General features: G+C 46.2%; 1 protein-coding gene across 1 annotated transcript in view; it reads left to right on the forward strand.

Moving 5' to 3' along the window:
* Positions 1 to 11,765, forward strand: part of NWD1 (NACHT and WD repeat domain containing 1) — a 55,184-nt gene extending 43,419 nt beyond the window's left edge. Inside the window, 5 exon segments of the mRNA XM_023763285.1 lie at positions 1,330 to 1,484; positions 4,395 to 4,671; positions 7,281 to 7,831; positions 9,819 to 9,924; positions 11,464 to 11,765. Of these exon segments, the coding sequence (XP_023619053.1) occupies positions 1,330 to 1,484; positions 4,395 to 4,671; positions 7,281 to 7,831; positions 9,819 to 9,924; positions 11,464 to 11,765 (1,391 nt within the window).
* Positions 11,766 to 17,156: the final 5,391 nt, after the last annotated feature.

Consider the following 17,156-nt stretch of genomic DNA (forward strand, 5'->3'; position numbering starts at 1 on the left):
CCCCATTTGCCCACCTCCCTGCTAGGGGTTCTCTCAACACAACATTCACCCAGCAATTCTCAACCTGTGGGTTGCAACCCCTTTGGGGGGTCGCCTAAGACCATCGGAAAACACATATATAATTACATATTGTTTTTGTGATTAATCACTATGCTTTAATTATGTTCAATTTGCAACAATGAAATTGGGGTCACCACAACATGAGGAACTGTATTAAAGGGTCGCGGCATTAGGAAGGTTGAGAACCACTGCCCTAGACAATATTTGGAACGCAAGTGAACAAGTCCCCTTGGGCAGAGTTGCCGGATAAAATACAGAACTCCCAGCTAACTTTCAGATGAACAGCAAATCAACATTTTAGTACAAGGATATCCCACACAACATTTAGGATATGCTTATATACCAATAAACTGTTTGGATGTTCGTCTGAAATTCAAATTTAACTGTGTGTGCTGTTGTTGTCTTGCTAAATCTGGCAGCCCTTTCCCGCATCCCGCCCTCCTTCACTGCGCTCCCACCTCACTGGCCTGCACGCTGCTCCTCAGACACATCAGCCTGTCCACCTCTCCCAGGGCCTGCCACTTCCTCATTCCTCCACGGTCAGCTCACAGGTCCTGAGGTAACAAGCTACAGTGCAAACGCGGTGGCTCAACACAACAGGAACGTCTTCTCTTACTGTTTTAGAAGCCGAAGTCGGAAATGACAGTGTAGGCAGGGCTGTCTCCCTCCACAGGCTCTAGAGAGGAATCCTTTTCGGCCTCTTCCAGCTTCTGCCTTGTGATTCCTTGACTTGTGGCCACATCCCAGTCTCCGCCTCTGCCTTCACGGAGCCTCCTCTGCCACGTGTGTCTGTGGACATTTTCTCGAGGCACCCACTCCCCTGACCACAGTGCCCTTCTCAGAAATTATAAACGTTTTCTGTTCCTTCCTCCCTCCCTTCCTTCTTCTCTCCCTTCTTCCCTTCCTCTCTCCCTCTTTTCCTTCCCTCTTTCCTTCTTCAAAACATACTATTTACTGTGTGCCCAGCGTTGTGTTGCGTTCTGGGATATCATGAGCAGCCCAAATAAGCAGTCCCAGTCCTCAGAAAACTCATTGTCTTCTGATCATAAATATCTTTACTGTTTTTCTGTGAGATTATTGATCACTGTCAACCCCCCTCCACTTCTCCCAATGGTAGGCTCTGTGAGGATGAGGGCTGTGTCTATCGTGCTCGCCGTTGTATTCCTTCCACTGGCACATAGTAGGTGCTCAAAAAACTTGGTTGACTCAATTGAATTACTCAAGCTCCTCCAGAAATGAAAGGCATAACCCCGGTCCCTGCCATTTCAGGCTTTGGAAGGTCCGTGCGGATATTCTTGGCCAACTCACAGGGGTTTCATCAATTCATGGCCACTGACCTTGAGCACGAGGACACAGTGGAGACGGCTGCTTTCGGTCCTGAGAACAACCTGATTGTCACGGGGTCCCGGGATGCACTCATTCAGGTGAGGGGGAGAGCTAGGGCCTGTCATCCTCACCTCTGCCTCTGAAATAACAAGTATGATTTTTTTAAGGTATCTTTGACTTTCAAAAAAAACCACAGAAAACTAGTGCAGGCAAAACAGGGCAGGTCACTGGGAGGATAAGGGGTGGGTGTCTCTGAGGACCCAGTGACAGACCTGGGGGGATTACCAAAATATTCGAAAGCAGAGATAATTCCCACTAAACCTGAAAGACTAGGAGGACTGTGACCTTTAGAGTGGAGCCGGTCTGGGGGAGGGGAAGAAAGTTCCTGTGAAGCTCAGAGTTCTCAAGGTTGGTTCTGCAGCGTTCTGAGCTCACCACGTCTTTACATTCTTAAAGGTTTTTGCGATACCCACCCCCCAAGAGCTTTTGTTTATGCGGATTATATCAATTTGATCTATATGTTTTTAGTAAGTGATTTATTTTGAAATACTTTTAGTATTTGAAGAAGAGTCATGTCTAAGAGAGCCCCCAAATATATATCTACTCTTCCCTTAGCTTGCCCCAACTGTCACATATCATATTATCTTGGTCCCTTTATCAAAACCAAGATATTAACATTGGAATAATACTCTTAACTGACCTGCAAATTTTGTTCCAATTTCACCAGCTTTCCCATAAATGTACTTTTTTCTTTAAAAAAAATATTTTTATTGATTTCAGAGAGGAAGGGAGAGGGAGAGAAAGATAGAAACATCAATGATGAGAAAGAATCATTGGTCGGCTGCCTCCTGCATGCCCCTACTGGGGATGGAGCCCACAACCCAGGGAATGTGCCCTGACCTGGAATGAACCATGACCTCCTGGTTCATCGGTCGATGCTCCACCATTGAGCCACACCAGCCAGGCCAGTTGTACTTCTTTTCTATTCCAGGATCTAATTCAGAATCCCACATTGCATTTAGTACTTATTGGCAATTGTCATATTAAAAATTAAAAATAAGGAAACCCAAAATTAATTATCCATTAATTCAGTAACATGAAATGTCAGCATAATATCTTACTTTTATGAAAATAATTCCATTTTCTGAAACAAACCAAATAACTCATCAGAAGAGTGTCACTGTTTCACATTTTAGCAAATCTCTTTCATGTCTGACTTAATAGAAGACTATTGAACTCTCCTACTTGATTCTGCATACTCCTATCTACACTAATAAAAGAGAAAAATGGTAATTGGCGTACGACCGCTACCCTTCCCATTGGCTAATCAGCATATCCTTATGCAAATTAACTGTCAGCCAAGATGGCGGCCGGCAGCCAGGCAGCTGGAAGCGAACATGAGGCTTGCTTGCTCCAGTGACTGCAGACTCCAAGTTCCCCGCCTGACTTGCCGGCCTCTGAGCTGGCAGTTTGAAACATTCTAACAAATATAGCCGGCTGGGATCTCAGAGCTGAAGTTATACATTGTTTCGATTATAGAACGGCAAACAAACCAGCAGCGGAAGCCTCAGAGCTAGAGCCAGAGCTAAAGCTGGCCCAGAAGAAAAAAAAAAAAAGAAAAAAAGGAGCGGTTGGGAGCTTCAGTCAGCCTGAAAGCAGCCCTCAGCCCCTCACCCAGACTGGCCAGGCACCCCAGTGGGGACCCCCACCCTGAAGGGTGTGTGACCAGCTGCAAACAGCCATCATCCCCTCATCCAGGCTGGCCAGGCACCCCAGTGGGGACCCCCACCCTGATCCAGGACACCCTTCAGGGCAAACCAGCTGGCCCCCAGGCCTCTATCCTATATAGTAAAAGGGTAATATGCCTCCCAGCACCGGGATCAGCGGAGCTGTGAGGCCTCCTGGCACCAGATCAGCATGACAGGGTGCAGCGCCCAAACCCCCTGATCACCCTGCGGCTCTGTGTGTGACAGGGTGCGGCGTCCCAACCCCCTGATCGGCCCTGCTCTGTGTGTGACAGGGGGTGGCGCCCCAACCCCCCCCCCCCACGGGCCCTGGTCTGTGTGTGACGGGGTAGAGCCATAACCTCCCCATCGGCCCTGCCCTGAGTGGGACAGTGGGAGCGCCCCAACCCCCTGATGGGCCCTCTCTGTGGGTGATAGAGAGCGGCACCCCAACCCCCTGATCCGCCCTGCTGTGTGTGTGACAGGGGGCGGTGCCCTAACTCCCCTATCAGCCCTACTCTGTGCGTGACAGGGGGGAGCTCCCCAACCCCCTGATTGGCCCTGCTCTGTGCATCACGGGGGGGGAGCAGTGCCCCAACCCCATTGACACTGCCTTGAGTGTGATAGGGGGTGGTGCCCCAACCCCCCAATCAGCCCTACCCTGAGCGTGACTGAGGGTGGCATCGCAACCTCCCAATCCGCCCTGCTCTGTGCATGACAGGGGCGGCGCCCCAACTCCCCAATCAGCCCTGCTGTGAGCCCGACCAGGGGCTGCACCTAGGGATTGGGCCTGCCCTCTGCCACCCAGGAGCAGGCCTAAGCCAGCAGGTCGTTATCTCCCGAGGGGTCCTAGACTGCGAGAGGGCACAGGCCAGGCTGAGGGACCCCCCCCTTCCCCCCCGAGTGCACAAATTTTTGTGCACCGGGCCTCTAGTCTGTTATAATATCACATGTCCCATAACTCTGGAAAACTCCAATGTTTGCTCGTGAGAGGAAAAGAATGGAAAAAGCAAATAATATCTTAGAATTATTATGAAAATAATCTTGCTTTTGCAGACAACGCTGGGGGGGTACCCTTCAGGGGTTCCCTGGAACACACTTTGAGAACTGCCATGATGGTAGACTGGTGAGATGTAGCGATGTTCTAGGGGGTGGGGAGACACAAAGGCCTTTGAACCTCAGCCTAAGAATTCACTTTAGTTGGACAAATGAACTTAAGCATATTTTCAAGCTACAGCTGCCTAAGGAAGAAGTCAGCTCTGCCCCTCTGCTCTCCATCCTCAGGTGTGGAGTCTGTCAGAACAGGGGACCCTGCTGGACATCCTGGAAGGCGTCGGGGCCCCCGTGAGCCTGCTGGCCCAGGGTGGGGCTCTGGTGGCATCCGCTTCCCAGCAGTCCTCATCCTTCAAAGTCTGGGATCTCACTTACACTCAGAAGCCGCGGGCCTCCGCCCCGTTTCTGGACCGCACTGGCCTCACTGCTGTGTCACACAATGGACGCTACATTTACTTCCCCAAAATTGGGGACAAAAACAAAGTCACCATCTGGGATTTGGCAGAAGGTTTGTATAAGCACGGTCAGTCTGTGTGGGTGAGCACTGAATCCTGTCTTGGTCTCTTTGGGCCGCTGTAACAGAACACTATCAATTAGGGTCGTGGAAACAGGGAAATTGCAGTAGCCAATTGAAGCTTATGGATAATGAAAGCATTGAAAAAACCGTGGGATGAGAATTTCTATGATCCATTCTTTTTTTTTTTTTTAATTGATTTCAGAGATGAAGGGAGAGGGAGAGAGATAGAAATATCAATGATGAGAGAGAATTATTGATCGGTTGCCTCCTGCACACCCCACATGGGGATCCAGCCCAAAACCCAGGCATGTACCCTGACTGGGAGTCAAACCATGATCTACTGGTTCATAGGTCGATGCTCAACTGCTGAGCCACACCCACCAGGCCTATGATCCATTCTTAAAATTTTTTATTTTTTGTTAATCCTCTCCTGAGAATATTTTTCCATTGACTTTTAGAGAGAGTGGAAGTGGGGGTGGGGGGAGATATAGAGAGAGAAACAACTATATGAGAGAGACCTATCGATTGGCTGCCTTCAACACACAACCTGCCAGGGCCAGGAATCAAGCCTGCAACCCAGGTAAGTGTCCTTGACCAGAATCGATCCCAGGACCCTTCAGTCTGCAGGCCGATGCTCTTTCCACTGAGCCACACCAGCTAGGGCTATGATCCATTCTTGATGCAGGCTTAAACAACAGACATTTATTCCTCACGGTTTTGGAGTCTGGGAGTCCAAAATCAAGTGTTGGCAGACCCAGTATTCAGTGAGGGTTCTCTTCCTGGTTTGCAGATGGCCATCTTCTCATCGTACCTTCACATGGTGGAGAGCAAAGAGAGAGCAAGTTCTCATGTCTCCTCTTAGAGGGGCCCTCCTCCTACTGTGAGGGCTCCGCCCTCATGACCTAATCACCTCCCAGTGATCCCCACCCCCAGATACCATCACATGAGGGGTTAGGATTTCAACGTATGAATTTGGGAGGGGCACCAACATTCAGCCCATATCACCCCCATACTACAGTAAAATTGAAGTGGCTGATAGGAAACAGGATTCGTTTTATAAATTTCTGGCACAAGGCAATTGATAACTGGTTGTCAGTTCTGTTTTAGTTCAGGTTCCAAGGAAAGCAGGGCATGTGATGGGGAGATTTGCCCAAGTGCTGTATGGAAGGGAGCGCCCAGGAGAAGCCTGAGAGGTAGTGAGGAAGCAGGCAGGGCCGGGGGTTCAGCCTGGTCCCACGGGGAGCTCCAGAGCATAAATCGCACCTCCGAGTTTTCCCATTCAAAGCAAGGGGGCCAGCATTCTGTAGCCCATTGGCCCGATGCCATCCTTGGGGGTGGGGTGGGCATAGCCCCCAGGCATTTCCAGATGAAGCTTCCCTTCTTCAGGGCAGTGGCAGCCTTGGGTCTGGGTGAACTGGCCCGTAAAAGGAGTCTGGGTGTTTTACCAACAGCACCGGCTCCCACGGTGTGAACAGAAATATAGAAATTCCTGTTTATGATAAAATAATGTAAGAAAAGAAATATATTCTCAAGTTCATGCACTCACTGATCTGACAGATGTTTGTTTAGTGCCAGGCTCTGGGAGGTGAGTAAGACAGATTGTCAAGGTGCTTGCCCGCTAGTTGTGGGGCAAAACCAGCCGGAAAGGAATGGAGTGTGGTTGGAGGTAAGATAGGAGCCTGCGAACTCTGGCCCACGGGCCAATTCCAGACACCCACTTGCTTATATGGTGTCCGTGGCCGTTTGGCGGATACAAAGGCAGGGTTCAATGGTTGCAACAGAAAGCATATGTCTGCAAGGCTAGAGTATTTCCTCTTTAGCCTTTACAGAAGTCTGTAAGGAAACATTTGGGATGAGGTCAAAGAGGTCATGTGAGAGGAGTGGGAAGTCACTGGTCAGTATGCAGAGCAGTGAGATGGTGGAATTTTCTTTTCTTTTTGGTTAATCATCACCCAAGGATATTTTTCCATTGACTTTTAGAGAAATGAAGGGGGGGAGGAGGGAGAGAGAGAGCGAGCCAGAGAGAGAGATCAATATGAAACACATGGATTGGTTGCCTCCTGCACGCAGTCTGACTGGGGCCAGGGATCAAACCTGCAACCCAGGTACATGCCCTTGACCGGGAATTGAATCTATGACTCTTCAGGCCACAGGCTGTTGCTCTAAACACTTAGCAACACCAGCCAGGGCGAGATGATGTAATTTTCTTTTTTAAAAAAATATTTTTTTTCCAAATACATTTTTATTGATTTCAGAGAGGAGTGGGGAGGGAGAAAGAGATAGAAACATCAGTGATGAGAGAGAAACATTGATCGGCTACCTCCTGCACGCCCTCTAGTGGGGATCGAGCCCACAACCTGGACATGTGCCCTGACCAGCAATCGAATTGTGACCTCCTGGTTCATAGGTTGGTCCTCAACCACTGAGCTACATGGGCTGGGCATAATTTTCATTTTTAAATCCTCGGATGGTTTTGTGGCAGGAGTGGAAGCAGAGAAACTTGCAGAAGCCAAGTTGAAGCTTATGGATAATAAAAGCATTAAAAAACCGGAAATAAACATGGAGTGAGCATTCTTGATGTGGTCTTGTCCCTGCGGCAGGTAAAGAACAAGATGCCCTGGACACCTCCAATGAGGTCAGGTGCCTGGAGGTCGCCCAGCAGGCCAAGCTCCTTTTCACTGGCCTCGTTTCCGGCATCGTCCTCGTGTTCCCGCTGAACTCCAGGCAGGATGTGATGTGCATCCCCCCTCCAGAGGCCCGGAAAGCTGTCAACTGCATGGCCCTGAGTAAGGGCGAGGAGCACCTGGCCATCGCCTATGACAGCATGGTCCTGGTGTTGGACATTCACCCTGGGGACCCCTGTCCAGTCATCGATGGGCCAACCTACACCTTCTACACCCAGCTGCCTGCGACCATATCCAGCGTGGCCGTTCTGGCTGACTACTGTGTGATTTACGGCATGACCAGCGGCGACCTCTTCCTTTATGAGTGTGCGAATTCCAAAGTGTTCCCTCTGGAGGCCCATGGGAGCCGGGTCACCTGCGTGGACGTCAGCCACAAGGAGCAGCTGGCCGTAAGCGGGTCCGAGGAAGCCCTGCTATGCCTCTGGGACCTGGAGGTGTGCAAGTGGAAGTTCGAGATGAGTTACACGGTAGGTGGCCATGCTAGGTCCTGGTGCTAGAAAACCAATGACCGGAGTCGTTTATTAAGCACACACACCACGGGTCATTGACCAGGGTCGGGACTGGGGTAAGAAAAGTGAGGCACTCGCCTTGGGAGTAGAGTTTAAAGGGGCACCCAAAACTCAGTAATGAAGAGAAATAATATTTTAGTACAATGTTTTTTTAAAAATCACAACAAGCCCTAACCGGTTTGGCTCAGTGGATAGAGCATCAGCCTGCGGACTCAAGGGTCTCAGGTTGGATTCCGGTCAAGGGCATGTACCTTGGTTGTGGGCACATCCCCAGTAGGGAGTGTGCAGGAGGCAGCTGATCGATGTTTCTCTCTCATCGATGTTTCTAACTCTCTATCCCTCTCCCTTCCTCTCTGTAAAAATCAATAAAAATATATTTTTAAAAAATCACAACAAAGGCAAAAGATCCACGAAGAAAAAAAAAATCAACATTTTAAATCAAGACAGGAAAAAATCCTGCACTGGCACAGCCCCGCCTCACTCGCCCCGATCCTGACTATGTCGTTCTTTCACTCACTGGCTCTGACTGCACAAGCCATGGCAGGCTTCTTTCCAGCACCGAGGAAGCAGCTGTGACCAGGGAAGACACGCACCGTCCCACCTCTTGGAGCCATGTTCTGTTGGGGGAGACACTAGATCCCTGTGAGGGCAGAATTTTTTGTTTTGCTCATTGAGATGGTCCCCATCCTTAGGGGAGCTCCTAACATATCCTCAATAAAAGTTTGTGAAATAAAAATAAAGCAGTAAATATGTGATGGATTGGGGAACAGGCCTTTGGGAAAAAATAGGACAATGTCAAGAGGGTGGAGAGTAGCATTAAGTGCACTCACCAAGGGGTGCTGGTTAAGGTCAAATAAGTCCTGTGGAACAGCATTCTAGGCAGAAGGAACAGTAGCTGCAAAAGCTCTGAAAAGGGAAACCAGTGACTCCTTTATACACAAAGTATCTTGGAGTCCACACTGCCTATCTCCAGGAGCTATTATAATTTTGTATTAATATTATGAAGAACTATATTATATATTCATATATTCAAATTATATACACATTATATAAAAATTTACATATTAAAATATTCTCTAATTTAACCCTCACAATGCTCTTGTACCATTGGGGTTATTATTCCAGTTTTTCAATTAGGTAACAAAGGCTATACCTTAGGTTGCAAGATGTAAAAATTGTTAAACACAGGGAGATGACCTTGTATTAAGTGAGCAGAGTATGAATAGTTTCATCTTAAAAAACCTTTGTCCCACCTGACTTATTTCTTTTTATGAAGCCACTATGAGGCTGGGATATAAGTAATGTTTTGTCTTGTTGAGATGGGAAATGTCACTGTTGCAGTTAAATACACCTAGCTTTCTGGTTTTGTTTTGTTTTCTTAAAAAAACAAACAAACTTAATTTTGGAATGATTTTAGAATTACAGAAAAGATTTACAGGTAGTACAAAGGTTCCCATTTACTCACCCTTCACCCAGCTTCCCCTGGTGTTAGTATCTTATGTAAAAAGAATGTGTTTGTCAAAACTAAGAACTTAACATGTTAATAATATTTTACTAACTAAACTATCAACTCTATTGGGACTGTATGTTTTTGACAAATTCCCTTTTTCCATTCTAGGATCCAATCCAAGAGCCCATATTGCATTTACACAGAGCTTTTAATTAAAGTCAATTATAGCTAATACTAGTATAACTGAGGCCATTTAAGAATTAAATCCTAGAATTTCTGCTCTCTAATGCAAAATATCTCTAAGACTCACAATCTAGTCCCAGTGAAGGTATGCTTTGATCCTGGAAATATCAATACTACCCGTTTCTCCAGGTTTTCACTGGATCCATCCTCCATGGGGTGCTTACAAGCCTTGCTTCCTACACACATGCCTTGGGGCTGGCGTCCTGTGTACCTTTCAGTCTGAAATCAAGATCACATTGTCTTTTTCAACAGAACTCTTACTGTCGAGGAGTCCAATGTGTTTGCTTCTCCAAGGATGACAAGTATGTGTACGCGGGCTTGAGGGATCGCTCCGTAATTGTCTGGAGTGTGCTGGATGGTGAGTCATTTTACTTTGAGAACAGGACTGAGCTTAGATCTGGAGAAGAAAGCCCTGTTCTGGGTCATGGGAGTCTTGTTCTGGCCTCCTCTAGCTGGTTCTCTCCCAGGTCTCCATAGACCAAGGTGACAGGCCTACCTGGAGCTACAGCCCCTTGTCTAGACCCATGCTCTAGGTACTTGGAACTCACCCTCCCCATCTGGCCTGCAGCCCTCTTTAGGGTCTAAACAGGCCTCTTCCCCGGGTCCATCCTTCTGGGGGTGGACCATGCCACCAATGTGCATACCTCTAGGCTCAGGGGGTAGCCATGGGGTACTGTGCAGGGAATCTGGATATGTGAGGCCTAGGAGTTTAGGATCAAGCTGGGTGTGGGAAGAGAAGGGAGCTGAGCCACAAACAGCTGGAGGTTGGCTCTCCCACACCACTGCCTTCCAGCATGGAACTGCAGAGACTGAGAATTCTCAACCTAAACTTGACCTTCCAAAGGTATATCCATCAATGTAAGAGGATATAATATATTTCATTTAATAGTTTATTAGCTGGATTTGCAACATTTACATATTGTGTCTTATAGGATATGAGCCTTGATTCATTCTCTTGCATCAGGCTTCATAAAAGTTAGGAGCAGCCTAACTTTTGAAAACCCCACATCTCTGGTCTGTTCAATATTACACTAAGGGAATATTAACAATAGTTAACCCTTCTTTTGTACTGGGTACTGCCACTGAGCCATTTAATTTTCTCAACAGTCACCCCCATTTTACAGAGTAAAAGCTGAGGCCCTGAGAGATGGGGTGACTTGCACAAGGTCACACAGTGAATAACTGGTAGGCTGTGGTTGGAGCTGGTCTGCCTGCTCCCCATGCTCACCTTTTTCACCTTCCTACACTGTTTCCTATAGACAGTGGCTGAGAGGTAAGTGCCATTGCCATTTGACAAATGAAGAAGCTGAAGTTCAGAGAGGTTAAAAGACTTTCCCAAGGTCACAAAGCAAGTAAGTGGCTGAATGAATATTAGGTAGAGTCAAATATATTATAATAGAATACATTATAATAGAATACAGTGTAATTAAACACATTATAATAGAATACATTTCAATCCAATACATTGTAATCTAATACATCATAGTCTATTACAATGTAGCAAAGATGCCTAGAAAAATGACACATGGCTCAAAAGCTCAAAAGCTGAGGTCTGTGGATTGTGGCCTTAAAAGCCCATCCTGGACAGGTTCAGAACTTCTCTTTCATCATCATCATCATCATCACTGAGCTCACTCTGGGATGAAATTGATATTAATCATGTACATGACATCTTCAAACCTTCAGAATTCCCCTAGGCACATAGTTTCAGTTATCATTCCCATATTGCAGATGAAGCAAGAGAGACTCCGAGAAGTTAGATGTCATGCCTGGCCAAGTAAAGAGCATAGCAGATATTTGACCCCATGCAGCAAACTCTTGAACATGTGAAATTGAATTTTTGTGGCCCTGATTTTCTCATTTGTGCTGCCCTGACCTCCACCCCTACTCTCCGCAGGCACCCTGCTGGCCAGCCAGTTTGTCCATGCCATAGTGAACAGAATCATCCCAACCACCAATGGCTTCATTGCCCCCACCAGACATGGCTATCTCATCCGTGAACGATTCCAGTGCCCTACATCAAGAGCCTCACAACAGGACCCTCTCAAGAACTTCAAGAAGGCAGTGTGGATGGTCAAATCAAGGCAGAGAGAAGAGCTGGCTGCTACTGCAGGGGCACTGCAGGACTCAGGAGTAGGGGGTGCCCAGAGAAATGAATGCAAATCAAACAAACGCTCACAAGTCTGCCTGATAGTGTAGAACCACCTGTGGGGGTATGGGGCTCCAATCTGGCTAAAGTGAAGAAAATTATGTATTGATGTATATCTGGACACAAGGCCTCATATCATGGGACCCAGATCTTGCTTCTCAACATCTTTCCATTCCTATATCCTCCTTGTGGGCTCTATTTGCAGACCTGCCATCCCTAGGTTAGCAACATGGTAGCCAATTCAGTAGGAAAGAGAGCTTCCCTTTCCCTGCAGTTTGAACTAAAGTCCTGGCCTTAATTCTATTGATCCCATTTGGCTCATATGCCCATCCCGGAACCAATCAATTGTCTAAGAGAATGTAGAACTGTGTTAAACCATACTGACCCAATGACCCAACTGCCCACTTGGGCTGAGCATGGAGTCAACACCATCCAACTATGTGGGCTGAGAATGGGAGAAGCTATTCCCAGGACAGAAACTGGGGTACTGGTACCAGGCAAAGTGGGGATGGCTGGATGTGAGACTGACCAACCACAGATGTGGATTACAAAGCTTTACAGTTATAAAGCACCAGGTGCTATGGTCTGATCCTTATCACAGCCCATACTTCAGGAAGGGCATGAGTTTCTGCGTCCATTTTACAGGTAAGGCAGCTGAGCCTCGCTGTGATTTGCTCAAGGTAACAGCCCTAGGTGCATGAGCTCTGAGAAACAAGAACCAAGAGCCTTCCTGTCCCATCCTTCTTGTACCACCTGGCTCCAATTTTAGTCTCACAAGTACAACTACCTATTCCATAGGTGGCACGCTGACATGCCCACAGGGGCCAGTGAAAAATCGTAATGATTATCATGCATCTGGGAGAGGAGCCGAGAGTGGAGACAATGGGAACATGGAGGACATATGCTCGGTCTAGGGTGGGCATGGGCACCTTGGCTGTACCTCAGAATCTCCATGAGGAAAGCAGACTACTTTTGCCAGAGCTTTCTGTTGTCGGCAAAGCCAGAAGTCTTGACTTTTACGCAAAATATTTCCATTTTTACAAGTTGGTGATTGCCTCAAATTTACATCTCCAGACACCTTTAGCCCATGTTTCTCTAATTCATAAGCTGACTTCATGACCCAAGCTGGCATTAAAACAATAAACTCGTTAGAATTCGTCCATCTCTACCCTCTAGCTCCCAAACTTTGAGGATAAAGATGCTTTTTTAAAATCTTAAAAACCGGAGGCTCTTGGAAGCAGACGGAAAAAGCTGCCAGCATCTCCCTGATATGCTTTTGGACCATCTCTGCCCTGTGCAGGTTCAACAGCCCAACTGTTTCCATTCCACTCCAGCAGATCTTGCTTCTGTGTCCGTAGTCTTCTAAAAGACCCACTTGGTTCTGGGGCTTTTGTTGAAGGAGAGGAGAGTCCAAATCTTTAAGGTGCTATTCCTTCTTCCTTCTGTGATATTCAGAATTCCACAAAAAGTAAACTTAGAAAAACAGAAGCTTTTGAACTGGATGTGACCTTACTATCTTGTTTAGTTGTTTCCAAGGAGGGGCTTTGGCAGTTCTGCATATAGCATCAAATTTTAACTGTAATTATAAAGCATGCTCAGGTGCATTGGGCAGCAAGGTTTTAAGGTGTTGGAGATAACTACCTTAGGATTCTCCTGCCATCTGCGTTTAACTTAGAGCGCAAGGGGGACCCTGGAAAAATTACTTACTCTTTGCCACCAGTTCTCTGTCAGTCAGGGAACAAAGTGGATGTGTGACCAAGTAAGATTTCTGGTTTAACATGTACTAGTATGTGTCCATCTCAACCGCCTCAGTGAGAATCAATTGCTGTATAAATACTAAATTAAACATAGAAAAGGAATTTTTACTTAAAAAATGCTCTTCCGAATTGTTGCTCACATTGGAGGCTCTGCAGTGAGTTTTCACTTGAGAAAGAGTTTGGTTGCTGTGAATGTTTGACAAGCGCTGTACTTGGAGGAGGGACTTACCTCAGGTCTCCCCGCTGTGGAGGAGTCAGGATGAGAGTGGGGTTATAGAAATCCTCACGTTGTTCTCTTATGCTAAGTAGGACCATGTAATGTATCATCCAAACAGGGATACGTTTTGGGAGTAAAAAGGGATGCTTTTACCAGTTATTCCCAGAGTACCGGACTAAACTGGACTGTCCCAAAACTACTGAAATCTACAACCCCTCTAGCTGTAGCAAGAGTTAATTTGTTAAATTCTAGAGACTTTTAAAACTTGAGATATAAGTGGCATATGACATATTAGTTCCAGGTGTAGAACATATGATTCATTATATGTATAATTTGCAAAATGAGTCTAGTTAATATCCATAACTGCACAGTTACAATTACTTCTGTTTGTTTGTTTCTGTTGTTGTAAGTTTGTCTTAATTGCTTTTGTTTTGTTTTGTTTACTGAGGTATAATTTACCAATAACATTACATTAGTTTCAATATAACGATTTGATATTGCAAAATTACCACCACAATAACATCTATTACCACACAAAGTTACAAAAATTCTTTCCTTGTGATGAGAAATTTTAAGATCTATCCTCTTAACAACTTTCAAATGTACGCTACAGTATTGTTAACTATAGTCATCATGTTGGACATTATATCTCCAGGACTTATTTATTTTATAACTGGAAGCTAATGACAATGTTTATGCATTTCACGCACCCCTTATCCCTCCACCCTTTGGCAACTACCACTCTGTTCTCTGTATCTACGAATTTAGTATTTTAAAATTTATTTTAAATTTTACTTAATTTCAAAGTCTAAAGACTATTTGCTTATCTCAACTTGAAAAATGTTCAAACTTACAGAGTTGCAATATTCGGAGAATGAACACACATTTACTCACCATTTTGGGATTCAACCATTGCTCTATCACTCTCAATCTCCTGCTAAAACCATTTCAAAGTGAGGGCTGGGACTCGGGTGAGGAGTGAGGCACTCATCTGAGGCACAACATTTAAGGTGGCACCAAAAAACTCAGCAATCAAGATAAATAGTATTTTATTACCATGTTTTAAAAAAATCAATATGAATTTTAAAATGCATGATGAACAAAATATCAGCATTTTAATTTTATTTTTAGTATGTTTTTTTGATTTCAAAGAAAGAAAGGGAGAGGGAAAGAGAGAGAGAAACATCAATGATGAGAGAATCATCGATTGGCTGCCTCCTGCACACCCCCTACTAGGGATTGAACCTGCAACCTAGGCATGTGACCTCCTGGTTCATGGGTCGATGCTCAACCACTGAGCCACACTGGCCAGGCACTATCAGCATTTTAAATAAAAATGGAATTTGACCCCACACTTGCACAAATTTGCCTCACTTGCCTCACCCTAATTCCAGCCCTAGTGACATCAAGACACATTCCCTGTAAATACTTCAGGACAAATCTCTTAGGAATAAAGTCATTCTCCTACATAACCACACACACACCTTTAAAAACTGATAATCATTATGTAACATCTTTGAATAGGCATCCCTAATTTTCCTAATTAGCCCTAAAACATATGTTATAGCTGTTCCTTTCCAAATGGGACCCAATCAAGATTAGTTCATGCATTGTATTTAGTTGTTTTGTCTCTTTAGTCTCTTATATTCTAGAGCTGGAGTCAGCAAACCACAGCCTGTGAGCCTGCCACCTGTTTTTGTGAATAAAGTTTTATTGGAACATGGCCACGTGCATCATTTACATAGTGCCTGTGGCGACTTTCATGCTACAGTGACAGAAAATGTATGACCCCAAAGCCAAAAATACTTGTCATCTGGCCCTTTACAGGAAAGTGTGCCACGCCTGGCCTTAGACTTGATTAGATTCAGGGTAAATATTTTTAAAATAGACTTTTTCTTTTAGAGTCGTTTTAGGTTCATAGCAAAATTGATTGTAAGGTACAGAGAGATTTCCCATATGCACCTGCCCCCATACATGCATAATTCCCCCCATGATCAGCATCCCCCACCAGAGTGATAAAATTGATGAACCTACAATGACACATCATCATCACACTATAAACATTTTTGACAAGATTACTTTATCAGAGTATTAGTTACTTATTGCTGTACTAGAGGCCCAGTGCACGAAATTCATGCATGGGTAGGGTTCCTAGCGGCTGCTGGCTGCCGGCCGGGAATTCCCCCCCCCCCCCCGCCTGCCGCCACCGCCGGCTGGGTCCTCCCTTCACACCTGCCTTGGCCTGGTGCCGGCTGCACCATCCCACCGTAGTCCCACTCTCATCAGAGTCCATTGGGGTCAGCGGCACCTCCACTGCTGCCCGCTGCCAGCGCCATGTTGCTGACGCCCACCATATTCCGCGCTGCCCCCTGGTGGTCAGCGCATGTCTAACTCCCGGTCGGTCAAACTCCCACCCATGGGGACAATTTGCATATTAGCCTTTTATTATATAGGATAACAAGTTACCACAAATCTGGCAGCTGAAAATAACAGCCATTTATTATCTCACAGTTTCTGTGGGTCAGGAGTCAGGGTGCACTATGGTTGGGTTCTCTGTGCAGGTTCTCTGTGGGGGCTCATGGAGAAGCCGAGAGCCCTCTTCTACACTCATTCAGTTTGTTGGCAGCATTGAGCTCCTCGTAGCTCTAGGCCTGGGGACCTCAGCTCCTAGAGGCTGTCCCTCTCCCTAGGCAGTTCACAGGCTGGTTTCTCCTTCAAGGCCAGCAGGGATGCACCGGCTTGCTGCTTTAAGACTCTGCCTCTAGACTGTCTTTTAAAGGATGCTCCTGATTAGGTCAGGCCCACCCAACACAATCTCCCTTCTGATGAACTCCCCATCAACTCATTTGAGACTGTAAATACACCTGCAAAATCCCTTCGCCTTAGCCATGGTGGCATAGCCTAATCTCAGGAGTGGCATGCATTGTCCTCCCAGGCCCCACTCACCCTCCAGGACGGGGGATTCGGCGGTACCAGGGTGTGCACAGCAGGGCCGAGAGTCCCGGTGTCCAAATTGGAATTCTGCCACAACACGTGATTCCGGACTTTAGAGATTTGGGTCATAAAGTCTGCCACCTGGGAAGACTGGATTAAAACAGGACCTTTTGATCTTGTCTTTTTTTAAAATATATTTTTATTGATTTCAGAGAGGAAGGGAGAGGGAGAGAGAGATAGAAACAACAATGATAAGAGAGAATCATTGATCGGCTGCCTCCTGCACACCTCACACTGGGGATTGAGCCTGCAACCTGGGCATGTGCCTTTGACCAGAATCGAACCCGGACCCTTTAGTTCCCAGGCTGACGCTCTATTCACTGAGCCAAACCAGCCAGGGTTGATCTTGTCTTCTTAACCTCGCCAAAATACTGTCTAAGAAAAGACCTACTTAAGAATCTTACCTTAATGTTAAATTTTACAACATGTAAGGAAATTTGTGTTCCAATGCTGGTCTTTCTAAACTGTCAACT

The sequence above is a fragment of the Myotis lucifugus genome, unplaced genomic scaffold, assembly GCF_000147115.1.
Source record: "Myotis lucifugus unplaced genomic scaffold, Myoluc2.0 scaffold_280, whole genome shotgun sequence".
Lineage (NCBI taxonomy): Eukaryota > Metazoa > Chordata > Mammalia > Chiroptera > Vespertilionidae > Myotis > Myotis lucifugus.